General features: G+C 38.8%; 1 protein-coding gene across 7 annotated transcripts in view; it reads left to right on the top strand.

Moving 5' to 3' along the window:
* SNX31 (sorting nexin 31) overlaps window positions 1–13,381 on the top strand; it is a 30,724-nt gene extending 17,343 nt beyond the window's left edge. For 6 of the 7 annotated variants that reach the window (XM_040586807.1, XM_040586808.1, XM_040586805.1 and 3 more), the window contains 8 exons: window positions 1,719–1,809; window positions 3,471–3,558; window positions 5,444–5,513; window positions 6,057–6,149; window positions 6,714–6,968; window positions 7,496–7,591; window positions 9,421–9,498; window positions 13,223–13,381. In XM_040586807.1, coding sequence (XP_040442741.1) covers window positions 1,719–1,809; window positions 3,471–3,558; window positions 5,444–5,513; window positions 6,057–6,149; window positions 6,714–6,968; window positions 7,496–7,591; window positions 9,421–9,498; window positions 13,223–13,318 — 867 coding nt within the window. In that variant the 3' untranslated portion in view covers window positions 13,319–13,381. The remainder of the gene's footprint in view (window positions 1–1,718; window positions 1,810–3,470; window positions 3,559–5,443; window positions 5,514–6,056; window positions 6,150–6,713; window positions 6,969–7,495; window positions 7,592–9,420; window positions 9,499–13,222) is intronic. The other variant, XM_040586806.1, reaches the window with a different exon arrangement.
* Window positions 13,382–13,642: the final 261 nt, after the last annotated feature.

The raw sequence follows: 13,642 nt of genomic DNA, 5'->3' as shown, positions 1-13,642 counted from the left end.
GTAAGGAAACATTTTTAAATAGGAGACTTGCATAGGGACCTTGAGTACGGAAACGATTTGCTAATACACTTTAAAAAACACTAATAATTTGTGCTTGATAAACCTCTCAGTTTTGCAGTGGGTCGAGGTAACTTCCAAGCTAGACAGTGGTGTTGTATGTTGCTTTGTATATTGCATTTATAGATGTTTAATGTTTATGTGACAATGCAAAGAAACAGTGATATTTGAAATGCTACAGACACCATTTGTTCTCTTGTTATCTTAAAGATGAGATAGGACTTTTAGGAATTATTTCGCTTTTGTCATTGTAAATGGCCTACCACATTCACTGTTCTTTTGCAGTGGAGGTACATTTTTGCAACCATCGCTCCTGAACATCCTGGTGCTCAGGCAGCATATACCAGCTTGTGCTTTGATCTGAGAAATAAAATAAGTCAAATTCCTACTGAATCCAAGATCTGTGTTTGACATTCTGGGAAATGCCATCTGGTACGCTTAGTGTTATGCTACTAAGGGATAACACGCTGAAGCTCTGTGGGCTAATTTCTAAAAGTAATTTGTGGGGACTTCTTAGAACAGAGGAGACAGAATGAAAGATGGTGCTGCTAATAACTTTTTTTTGTCTTTGTGTTCAGACTTAAACTTTCTTCCCATTATACCTGGTGCCTGAACAGAGTGTGTTTTATGCTCTGCTGCCCTCTCCGGTAACAGCCCTGATGTTAACAAGTATAAAGAAAACTTCATGAATATGTTTTTGACTTGGAACAATTCTTACCAGCCTATATTTAGTTTCGATGTCTGCTTTTTTTCCATGCACAAAACCATAATCTGATTTTTAATTCAGCTGATATAGTGTGAGAAAACCCTTCTGAACTGTGGAGGTGAGTGAATTTACAATGCTGTCACTGACACAGAGCTAGAAGTGTTTTGGGATTGGCACCCTTTAGAAGATGACTGAAAAGCAGTACTTCCACCTTATGCTCAGACAAAGAAAGTCCAGCTTCTCTGACCAAATCACAACTCCTCTATCAGGCTGCACAATCTGCCAGATAAGTTACGACAGGAGTATTCTCAGGGGTGTTTTCTTGCAGTTGTCACACCACTTTCCTGAGCAAACTTCAGGAGTTTATAGTCGCTGCAGAACTTAGGAATGCTCTGATGGTACTGTGCTCTTTTGAGTTATGGCTGCTTTAATTTGTCAGAAGCCTTCACACAGAACTGTAGAACCCCACAAGTAAGACTGGTGCTTTCCATAAAGGGGCAGGGCTTGCAAATGTTTCCTAGAGAACAAGAGGATTCTATCAGCTTGGAAAATACACAAATCTTGTAAACAAACAAACAAAAAAACCCAACCCTATCTGTGATGCTCATGAGCAATGTTGTTAGCTCAGCACACAGTGCTCATTGTACAACAGGGTTTGAGGATTTCGTAGTAAAGATCTGGAATAACATGGCAGATGCCTTGTGTTAGAGGATACTTAAAGGCATCGTGAAGCAGTAAATGTTTTCTGTTTTATTACATTTTTATGTTCCTTTGAAACTTAAGAAACTTTGAAACTCTCAAGTGCTGCAGTATAGGAATGGTTATATTTGCTTCTAAATGGGTAGTTAAATGAGACATAAGGGAAAATTTAAAAACAAGTAATTTAGGTTAACAGGTATTAAACTTTATTCATGCTAATGGATAGCTAAGCTTCTGACCTTCCTTGTTTTTAAAGGTTACATTGTGCAAGATGGGGCTATCAAGAGAATTAACAAAATACTTTAGCTTATTTTTCTTTCAAGATCACGATGATGGAGTACTCTCTGGTAAGTTTTACAAGGTGCTTAACTTAGCCCTCCCTTGGCATTTTTTTTTTTATTATTGTTGTTGGCTGCAGTTACTGAACCTGGAGTCTGAACAGAGCTTGCATGAGTCTGCTCAGGCTGAAAGACCCATCCTGTCTGATAAACCCCCTCAAGCCCTCTTCCCAAATGGCTTGGAAAGTGGTAGTGGGAAACAAACTATGGCAATAGATAGTGTGGTGCATAGGTTAGACTTTCACATGTGAATATTATGTCCCTTTCAGTTTACAAGACATGTAGCAAGTTTAGCACATGGAAACTATTGAGCATATCATTCTTAATCAGATGGCCATACCTACATAAAACAGTTCTCAATTTACAGGTCACATGCTAAGTTTAACAATGGGACAGGAAACTCTTTTGTTATATTTATAAAGAATGTCTGTGGCTTACTTTCCTTGATATCATGACATGTTTCCTTTCTTAAGTGACAGAAACGTAAGTTTGACCACGATGGTACTGAGCAAGCTGTAAATCAGGCTTGCGATTCTCTTTATGGCTGTAAAATGTGAAGGGGCTTTTATGTCCTCATTGGTCTGCTGTTTCCCCTGTGGGCAGGGGTGTGGATGAGGCTGGATGCAGACCTGGGATGGGGATAGGCTCTGGCCACGTCAGGGAAATGAATGCAATCTTTGCTGTTGCTTGGACTAAAGTTAGGCACTGCAGCCTCTCTGTGTGCCTTGACAAGTCATTTAGCTTTTTTCAGTCTTCTCATTGCCATAAATATGTTAATGCTCTTCTGAACCTTTTCAAGATGAAAGTCTGCTGGTAAACTCAGGCTTACTCAGTGGGGTAGGAACTTTACCGTCTGTGTCTATTTTAGTTATCATTGCCCTGCCTCCTTCTCTCTGGCTGTGAAAAGTACCTGCGAGTACACAGAATCCCTGGCTGTTACTATGTCTCAAATGTATCTAAATATATAGTGTATATATAAAATGTGTTATATTTTATAATCTACTGCAGTTACAGATGGATTTATTTTTGCCTTATATTGTGATATAGTCTGATACATAAAATAGAAAAGTTCTTCAGTTGATTACATTTCTATGCATCTCCAATAAGCCTCACAAATACATCATAACCCACAGTCCACTGCCAAAACGTTTAGGTGCTCACGTGCTTAAAATGTCATATTTAAGTGTTCTGCTAAATTGTGGCATTAGCTTAGAAATAAATGTTTACAGGTTTGGGTGTTAAGACACGTTTTCGTTTTAAAAAAGTTAGCAGGAAAGTAGTGACCTCTGAAGAGTGTCATGCTTTTCTTACTGTACTTCAGTTACACTGCTCTTCTCTGGTGTTCTGTTCAAGGAAAGCACCAGTCCTGGAACTTGCATCCACATTTCCTTTAAATGCAGAAATATCAGTCCTGGTTAGCTGTGTATTGAGAGAACACTGTTCTGGAAGAGCATAGTTTAAAGGAGCAGAGATGTTCTGTAAGTAATAGAGCTATGTAACTTTAGACTCAGAAGTGAAGAAGATAACTAACCTGTCACCCTACTCTACCCCAGAACTTAAGTTCTCTTCCTTCTCCAAAAGCACATTGCTAACCAGCACTGATACATGAAAGTAGCTGGGTTATTTCACTAGATCTCAACAAATGTCTCTGTTTTTTCTTCTTTTCCCAGTGGTGAAAAAAGTGGCAGAATTTGAACTTCCTTATGTGAGTCTTCAGAGCATGAAAGTGTTGCACTGTAAGCTTGGGATCAGAAAGTGGTGAGCAAGAAGCTTAAGAGAAGCTACCAAAATGCATGACGACTGCTAAGAACAGGGAAAGAAATCCCTTGAATAACTTAGTTAAAGTCTTTAAGCCTCAACAACTTGACTGCTTTTCTGAGGCCAATTTGTTACTGGAATTGACTGGTTTCTGTGGCCCTGCATGTTTTAAACTTTGTCACTAGTATTCCTGAAGTGTCCTTTACTGCAGCTAGCTATTTATTCCCTCTTTCTTTCAGAATCCATAGAGAGGTGCTTTGTAGCTGCCTGCCTCCGATTTTTATACCTGCATAAATGCAGTGATCACAAATGGGAATATACCTGTAAACAGTATAGATGAGAACTTTGAGTTCTGAGTTGTAAGCTGCAGCTCTGTTTGAGCAGAGTTTTTATTTGAAGTGCTCATTTCTGTATGCTAATATACGTAATATCTGAGGCCACAGCTTGAGCATTTCTTCTGGGAAGTGGCCTGGCTTAAGCAGCAGAGCGCTATTCTCCTTTCATTTGCTCACACACGGTTGCTTCTCCTCAGTTACACTGGTAGAACTGTGTGGACAGACATGATGAACTAGACTGGCAAGCTAATATGACCTAAAAATAAGTTGCTGGCTGTTTATTTTTCTTTATTTGGTTTGCTGGCCTATTTTTAGCCTGGGTCAGCCCTGCAGTTTTGTTTGCTGCACAGCAAATGGTTGTGCTGACTTGTGGGTGAGGATAAACCCCAGGGACAGGGAGTCTGGTGCCAAAGTCCTGCTTGTCAAACAGTGCCCTAAGGGTGCAGTTAGGTAGTACAGCGAGCCAGACTAGTGGCTCACTGCTGTGCTTGTGGTCTGGTCTACTCCTCCCTACAATGAAAAAGAAAAAAGGGCAATAGATTTTTGCATGCTTAGTGAATTGTATTGGCTACATCAGATGAATGCTAGAGCAAGGACTATGGTTGGGAGCAGAAGAGGAAGAAGGGACCATGCCTTTTGGCGGCAGCAAGCAAGGTTGGCATGGCTTGAAGGTATACAGAAACCTGTTGTCTGATGCTTGTAATTTGTCCGGTTTAAATCTACTGGGCTAGCGCCTGGCTTCTACAAAGCTTTCTCTGTTTCCCTATGTGTACCCATACAAACTGCAGAACCTAGCAGCCTAATGAAAGAACTGTGTGGTTCTAAGCCATGACAAAGTGACTGAGTAGATACTGCTTCATCTAGCACTGCTTTAAAGCACAGAGGTAGGAAATTACAATCCTGGAGTTTGAATGTTGCAGCGTATCGCCTGTGCACTGTAATACAGCTGTACGAGCCATGAAGCCCATGCCAGCCATGACAGTTCATACTGTCATATACACTTACCCAGGCTGCTTTAAATAAAATGGCTCAAGCTAGCTGTTCCGCTATGGCACTTGGATAACTGAATATTTAACTTGCTTTCTTGCTGTACTGATCTGATCCTGCAGCAGTTCTACAGCAGTTAGTACTGCAGATAGCTAGTTTAAGGTTAGGTCTTGTATGTCAGTGCTGCACCATGGCAGTGGGTGCTCTTGGGAGCCTTACCAATTTTTATGTAGACAAACCCTGAGTTGTTTGAGAAAAGGAGGAGGAAAGCTTTGGTTCTGAATTTTAACTGTTATGTTTGGTACCACCAAAATCAAAGTGGAGAGATTGGAAATAACTAACCTCAGGTTATCTATTCTGCTACAATGTATAAAGAATGAGTATGGGATGCACTTTGAAGGAATTGTGTTTTGTTCTGGTTTGTTTTGTGGTTTTTTTTTTATCTGAGTAATGGATCTTTCTGGGTTGTGCTCCCATGGTATTTAGCTGAAAAAACCAAAATGCCATATTTAGAACCATATCTTCATATGTTATTTCTTTGTTTCCCCCTTGGCTTGGAAAAGGTATATGGATCCTTCTCTTGATACACTGCTGATGGATTGCAGAGCTTCACTGAATTTGCTGTATATGCAGGTAAAACCAAAAGGGCCTTACAATTCTAGAAGTTAACTTCCCCACGTTAATTTCACATTTTACACAAATTCTTGAAATGTTTGTAAATGGTTCCTGTTTAGCACTGCTTTGTTGCACTTTCCTAAGTACTGGGTATAGCTGTTGATCATCTTCTTCCCCTCTCCCCACTCCCCTCCAAACGCATGTGCTAGAGATGCTAACTCATCTATGTGTTGTGCATGGGAAAAGTATTACACAAAAAAGGGCATATTTAGGTATCTATCCACTCTATTTTCAAGTGTTTGTATGTACCTGTGGGTCTCTAATGTGTAGGCATTCTGCCATGGTATGAGAGCATTTGATTTCTGAACTGTTGGTGTGTTGAGTTGTGCTAGCTTTGGAAACTACTAATTCAGGAGAAAAGAACAGTGTAGAGTGAAATTGTCCCAAAATCAAAGGCCTTGTTTAAAAAAAGGTTTATGTGTATGTGTTTTTGAATGCTTGTGTGTGAAAGGAAATATATTTTTGCTGACTTCTTTTGCTATTTTAAACACTACTTTTAAGGCAATCCAGGAAGTTGAGAGGAATTGGGTTAAACCAACAGAAGGTCAGATGCAGGAACTTGAACTTCTGCAAAAAAATGCACACAAAGTAAAGGTAAAAATTTTAAGACCAATTTTAAGCAGATCAAAGGACTGATTTTTTTGAAGCAATGATACTAGAGGCTGTGATGTTAAATATAAGCATGATTTTGTGGGGTGGTTTGAGCTAGAGACCCAGGTCTCCCATCTCCTGGTCAGATACTGAACCACCAAACAGAAAAGGAGGTTCCCATCTCTGCTAGCACTTTAAAATATCCCAACAGAGTGACTTGGATCTCAAGGGCTAGCAAGAAGTTTTTGACTGTGAATCCTAGTCTTCTCTGTTTGCTAAACTCAGGTGTAAAGGTTTGTCATCTGGTTTAGGAAATCAGATGGAAATTCAGACTGCTGGGGCTGCTGTTCTCGGTATTTCTTACTGGTTAGTTTTATCTCTTCCCATCATCATTGTATCTGATAAGCATCCAGAAGACCCAGCTCATCATATCCAATGGACAAAAGATTCGGAGAACAGCACTCGCAGTCAAGACTTAGAATCAGTACTGATATGTTGTGGTGAACCTGTGTCCTCCCAGGAGAAAGGGTATCAATCTAACAATTTGCCTTTTCTCCGAATCACTAGGTTTCACTTGCTTTTACAGCAAATCACTCTAGTTCTATCTTTTTGCTGCAGTTTCTGGAGCTGATTCGAGAAATGCAGTTCTATGGGTATGTACGACTTGATCCTTGCATGTGTGACTATCCAGAAGAAGGCTGCACAGCTGATGTCTATGTTGGCAATAATGAGATTAACTGCTGCATAAAGCTGCCTACTAACCAAATCAAAGAGGTCAGCTTTAAAATCAACAGGTTAAGAAGCTGGCAGGTTACTTTTCTTGTAAGTACTTCGATGACTTTATCTGAATTCACTCTCTTTTCCTGAAAACTAAGGTTGGTCTAGGATAGGCCTAGAAAACTAAGGATAGGTCTAGGGAGAAGGTGGTGGTCTGTTTTAAATCACTCCCATTTTCCCATATTCCCTTCCAAACCTATTCTGAAACATATCCCCTTGGCAGCCTTTACAGCAGTAAGCCATCTAGCCTTAGTCTGCTATGTTTTCTCCCTTCCCTGGCATTCTGTGTCATACTTTACCTGTCCCTTTCCTTTCCTGTTAGAGATGGTTGTCAGTTTTGTGGGGGAGCACAGGAACTGCTTTAACCAGCTTTATGCTTATAAAGACTCTGCCTTCCTACCTCCCACTTGTACCAGAACTCTTCTGGGGGAGGGAACACATTTTCATCTGTTTTATTTATATACTGTATAAAACGAACCTAATTGACTAATTCTGAGTTAAAGCTGAACACCTTAATGGTGTTTGTAGCTGTTCTTTCTGTTCATCGGCTGTTTATTTTGGGTCTTTTTCAGGGTGCTACAAAGGGTGGTGAAGAAGACACTCTAGAATTCAGATTTGAGTACAATGATTCAGGCACTTGGCAGTGGATAATTTTGTACACAAAGCAGGTTTGTTTTCAGTCCTTTTAGGAAAGTACTCAGAGTAAAATGTAATCTTACAGCCATAGAGGATCCTCAAAAGTGATTACTCCATCTCTACCAGAGAGCAACGGTTTTGTTTTCAAGCAGGTTAGCCTGGGGACAGTTATCTGGGGAAAAGCATTTGAGCTTCTAATATAAAGGGAAGTGGAATTTTTGATTGAAGAGATATGTCTAGCACTCAGCAGCAAGTCTGGGACGGAGTGTGGAGAGGTGCCATTTATTTATTGGACTCAGTAAGTATCCAAAATCACCAACTGGTCAGACTCACCTAAGGTCAAGGGCTCCCATTTTCCATAGTAAATCCTAATGTTCTAATATAAATCTATGCTATATTAACACAGGTTAATGGAGGGTGTGGATACATGACAGAATAAGTATAATTTTTTACATATAAAACCTTGTTTAAGAATTATTTATAGGGTGCCACTTCTCCCACTATTTTCAGGCAGCTCTTTAAAGAGAAAGGTATCCAGGAATTCAAGTCATTCATCTGTGGTTATGCTGCCTAGCAAATAATCTAGACTCTGCAGTATCAAAACCAGCACCAGTCTCAATTTAGGTATGGAGCATCTATAAAAAGTACAGAGGCTGTTATTCCAGTAAATTGCTGCTTTTGTCTCTGAGATCCACCCAGCAGCAGACAGGATTTTTCAAGCAAAATCAAAATGCTTAATTTGTCACACATGACTTCTCAATTCTGGGGTGATGATGCAGTCCACACAGCTGTTCAGTAAGTGTTAATTTCCTGCCATGCTTAAGTTTTATGATAACATGAGCCATAGCAGTAAGCTTTCTAGTTTCTTTGCTGTTGGAGAACAAAATAACTCCAGAATTACCTCTGTATTAATTCTCCTTTGAAATCTATTAGAGTTATGCTTGATGTAGTGACTTGTTGATTAGAAAACCTGTGTCCCCCTTTCCTCAGAAGTGTGCGAGAGAGCTAAAGGTCAGAAATGTGCTTCTGTGGGGAAGACACAAGGGTTTGATCCAAGACCCCACTGCAGAAAGTGAAAGACTGGATGATTTGGAGCTTAGTCAGAGATGGCTACCCCCTCCATCACTGATCAGATATTTTGGTCTTATATTCATCTCTCAATACTTGACAACCTACCTGAGATGCTTCTTTTTGGAGAGTAAGCAGTGAGGTGCATCTCCAGGGTGCAGTTAAGACCTTAACTTGGACTGCATTATCCCAAGGAGTTGTACGTGCTCATCAGACAGCACAAGGAACTAAGAACAACTCCCCTCCTCTGAGGTGCCTCTGCTAGATACCCAATATGTGGGATGAATGTGTACTGCTCTGCTTATATTCACTGCACAAGATGCGACCTTGAACTGGCCTGCAAACAGTTGCAGCTGTCTCCTGTAACCATGGGGACTTTTGATTTTTGACTGTGTGAGTGGCTGTGAACTCTAGCTTGCTTCATTTGTTGAAGTGGTTTTGATGCCGATAGTGCCACATTTGATCAACCTGACTTAGCCTTTGGTGTAATTTGGCAGCCTTTAAAGTAGGAGCCACAGATAACTAGAGAGAATAACTTGCCTCACAAAACCAGTCATAAAAATACTTATTCTCTTCTCTGATCAGTGCTGTGAGGGTTAGTCATGCTGAGGCTGGGCTTTAAGAAACTGCAGCTAGTTTGGCGCACTGTAAGGATGTTAAGCATAGAGTAAAATTAACTGAATCAGAGAAGTAATAGTTCAGTAGTTAGGGACTCTGATTTTCTAGTGGAGGAAGAGTCAAGTACATCTTTTAATAGAAGAAGTCAGAATGTTCTCTGGTTTATCCTCTTTAGGCCTTTTTGCTCAGTAGCTGCTTGAAGAAAATGATATCGGAACACATGACGAAGGCAGCCAGAGAAGGCCAAGAAATGGTAAGCATATGTGTACGTTGGTATCAGAATCTGTATTTAAAAGAAATAAGCCTGCTCCTCTATCATTCTTTCAAATGTGCTGAGAAAAGCCCCATTGAGGAAAAGGATCTTGCACGTTCCAACACTTCAGTACAGAATTAATTGACTAAAAAGTGCATCTTTGCTCAGTTTTACTGAAATAATATTCTGAATGTTAAAGATGGTTTATTACCACAGTTTTAATCTGTTTTGCATTTTCTCCCTGACTTTAATTTTTGCTGCATATGATAAAGGATATTCGTGGCATAATTTTTGTATGTTCTGTACTACCCTTGTTGTATCCATTTCTGGCTTTCACTTTTTCCCCCACTTCACTTTCTTGCTCCATCTGCTGCAATGTTAGACTGATTTGAGATCTGTGACATTCACACTGATAAACTTTTTGGTTTTAAATAGAAGTGTTAATAAAGGCAAAATCTGATTTGTAGCTAAAATACTTCTGCTGTCTTTTGTGTAGGCCTTTAAGGATGAAAATATATTTAAATACTTGTTATATCTAAAAATAATTTCCAGCATTAATAATGCCTTTGTTTTAACCTTATGATACCTAAAGACTTTACATGTCTGCTAACTGAAAACTTCTGTAGGAAAAAAAGGAAAGGAACACATGCGATCTTCTAGACCAGTGCTGATTACAGTGAGCAATGAGGCAATGAACAGCATGTTATTTCATAGCTTTAAACTACAAGTGATTCAGAAGAAAAGACCAATTTTCATTTTAGAAAAATCTGATCTCTTTCAATCTAAGTTCATTTTTAATGCAAGTATAGTATCCCTTTAATTATGAAGATGAACATTTATTACTTAAATATTCAGCTGTTCGTAGTGCTCAGGTAGCTTGGACTAAAACAGAATTACAAGAGAAGAGTAACTGCCAGTTAATTTCCTAGACTGTTTCTGCTGGGTTTAACTGAACACTGATTTGCTCAGCATATTTTGTTAGAGTACTTGGGGGAGTATTTAAGCTTATTGTAAGTTTAAGTTTTTCAATCCATTTATGAGATCAAGATGCCTGAATCCACAAAAAAATGGTAAGAAATACAACATCCAACAAAAGCAGGTTACAGAGTGAGAAATTGTCTCAAAAATGTAAATACAGTGTGTCTTGCTTGCTGGTGGTGTTTAGCCCAACCTCTCCCTTTCTGGTTAGGGAGACTCCTAATAAATTAAATGGGAGCTTTGGGTAGGAAAAGGAACTAAATTTGAATTTTAAGAGGAAGAAAAGGGCAAGAAACACCCTTGAATAGAAGTTTATGACAACTTGCTTCATCTTACCTGCTTTTTGCAAGTGTTTCTGAAGGAGACATTTGAAGCTTACAGAAAGCCAGAATACATACAGAGATCAAGTGTGTATATTCACATGCAGCTGATGACATAGTTTACAGGCTTGTACTTGGATTCCACACTGGGATTGTTTTTGCAATTATTTTTCCCTGTAGTTGGGAATTCTAACCATTTGGGAAGTCTGACATGTTACATATCTATACATACACTTTCCTATCATGTCTAAGATGTTCATTTGCTGGACTCAGTATTCATAGCAAATAGTTCCTGCACAGTTAAATGGCTAAAAGATGTGCTTTTCCAACTTTTTATTTGCTGAATGTGAGATAAGTAAATAGAAAGGTAATGATGTAAAATGAATTAAAATAAATACCTCTATTGTAGCGTGTGATTAGCCAAAAGAAAATAATTTCTAAAAGAAAACCAAAATGTAATCTGAGTTCAGAAAAAAGTAATGTTGATATATCTTTACAAACAGCATAAAACCAGTGACTAACTGCTCTTCAATAAGCAAACTGGTTAACCTGTGTGGTGGGTTTTCTTGTCCCTTTCTTTGAAGTGCTCTGTGCTTGTCACTGCTGGAGACAAGATTCTAGGCTAGGTGTGGCCTTCAGCATTCACAAATAACTTGCAAATGATAACAAGAGACAAAATTTTCTGAATAGACTTGCATCTGTGAAGACTGAAGGATGCGGTTTAGTGGCTTCACTGTGGTACAGCTTTAGCAAGGACTAAGCTGCTTGGCAATCTGGGCTTGAGGCAATTGTTCTGACTTGAGCATACTTTAAAATACCTTATCAATTGTAAACCTTTGGAGCAAGGCAGACTGTGAATGCTCTCTGAATTTTTGCAAGGAAAGGAGCCTTGGACAGGGTGACATAAAACCACTGAACTTATCAGCTGCGTCTTGCTGATGCAGTGTCTGGCTGCTGATATGAAACTCAGTGAACTAAGAAAAGTACAGCTGATAATTAAATGGAGTTGTTTAATGCAACAGCATACCTTGACTTGCCTAAACAGTGATAGTGTGGCATGCTGTGCCTCACTTCATACAGCAAGTTTGAAGCGGTTTAGGTTAGGTCTTCATGCAGGAAGCTGTGTTTTTAGGCAAAATTAATATAAAATCTTAAACCACGCTTTAGCTAACTTCTAAATGCTGTGATTGCAATATTAAGGTTCTTAAGCCTTCCCTTTCCTATTCCTCTATTTCTCTTTGCAAAGTGCTTTAAAATGTATTAAAATTTTATCTTAACACTTTTTCAAATGAGAATGTAGTTTGAGTTGGGTCTTTATAATTTTGCCATTAGTATCCCCAATCTTACAAGTCTTTGCACTGAGTTGACAGAAAGTTTAAATGACTGTAGTCCAAAGACTCTGAAAACTTATGCCAAGTATCTTCTGCAGACTCATGAGAAGAAAAAGTTAACTTTTTTGAGTTCCTGTAGGAGTATACTGATACTATTAGATCAGCATAACAGCCTGTAAATTCTTGTTTGAATAGATAGTCTAGTGCAGCAGTAAGACTTAGTAGGAAAATCAAGAACAATCTTTTGAATGGATAAAAATGATTTAACTGGTATGCAATAGGTGGACTCTGCAGATAGTGAGGCCGTGCTGTAGAATGTGGCTGCATCTAGGCAATTCTGCTGTTATGTCATGCAGAAATCCTGAAAAAAGAGGTATGAAATAACTTGTACAGAGATAAATATGCAAATTTTGCTTCCAGTCTCCTAATGCCTTACTGTTAGTTATTGAAGCATGGTTGCCATAGCTTTGTGATACACACTTTTAGTAGGCTTTTTCAGGACATTTTACTTAACATGCTGTTTTCATATATATGTTGCAAGAGGCAGAAGAAAAATCTGTGCCATAAATTTTCCTAGTACAACCGAAAACTGCAGATAGATGTAATGGAACATTATAATTTGCCTGCTTATACCCACTGGGTGATGTTGTGTTAGGAAGCTTCAGATAGTACATGATACCCTTTAGGAAAAGTAGAGTTGAAAGGTATAATTTATGCAGGTGCTATTGTTAAAGTTAAGAATGTGTAATTAACAGTAGTCAATCCTATTCAGCAGGTCTATTAGGCAGTTAAGGTACCTGTACATATGTCCTTGTGGTGACCGTAATGCCAGATAACATTGATGTTGGCACATCTGGAAGTGCTATTCAATCTGCACCGCATTTAGTACATTGCAGTCTTAAGAGCAGAAACATCTGTTGTTGTGTCCTATTCCAGCAGGAGGAAAACAAAATAAATCTGTTCAGTCTGAAATAATTTCAGAGATCAGCCACTGCACCTGAACAGTATCATATCAGGTTTTCTAGCTTATGCTTGTATCTACCTAAATTATTGAAATGCATATACTCTTGTAACTGTTTGTTTGTTTCTCTGCAGGTAGTTCATTCGGGTTTTATATCGAGGAAAAGATTTTTGGTTAGGCCAAATGAAGATGACCGTGTATTTGAAAAAATAAGAGAAGAGGACCTGTGATAACTTTATTGTAGATACTGCCTTTCAAAATTGTTGGATAATAAACCATTGTTAAACCTTGAATTAGAAGGGAAAATATATCTTCAGTGTAATTTCTTGCCTTTGCAGTGTTCTTTATAGTATTTACAACTCTAGAGAGCCAGTTCAAATGGGCACTGAAAGTCTGGAAACATTCTGTATGTATGCTTTTTTTTTCCCCCCACAGACCTGCAGTTGTTGAGGTAGAAAGGGGAAGGTTAATTAGGAAAAGTGCTACAATATTAGAGGAGGAAAAACTATTTATATAAGTTTATAGTTTGTCTGTGAGTATTGGTGTAATTAGTG

The sequence above is a fragment of the Falco naumanni genome, chromosome 3 (assembly GCF_017639655.2).
Source record: "Falco naumanni isolate bFalNau1 chromosome 3, bFalNau1.pat, whole genome shotgun sequence".
Classification (NCBI taxonomy): domain Eukaryota; kingdom Metazoa; phylum Chordata; class Aves; order Falconiformes; family Falconidae; genus Falco; species Falco naumanni.
The sequence above is the reverse complement of the archived record's forward strand: the minus strand, read 5'-3'. Positions and strand labels throughout refer to the sequence as shown.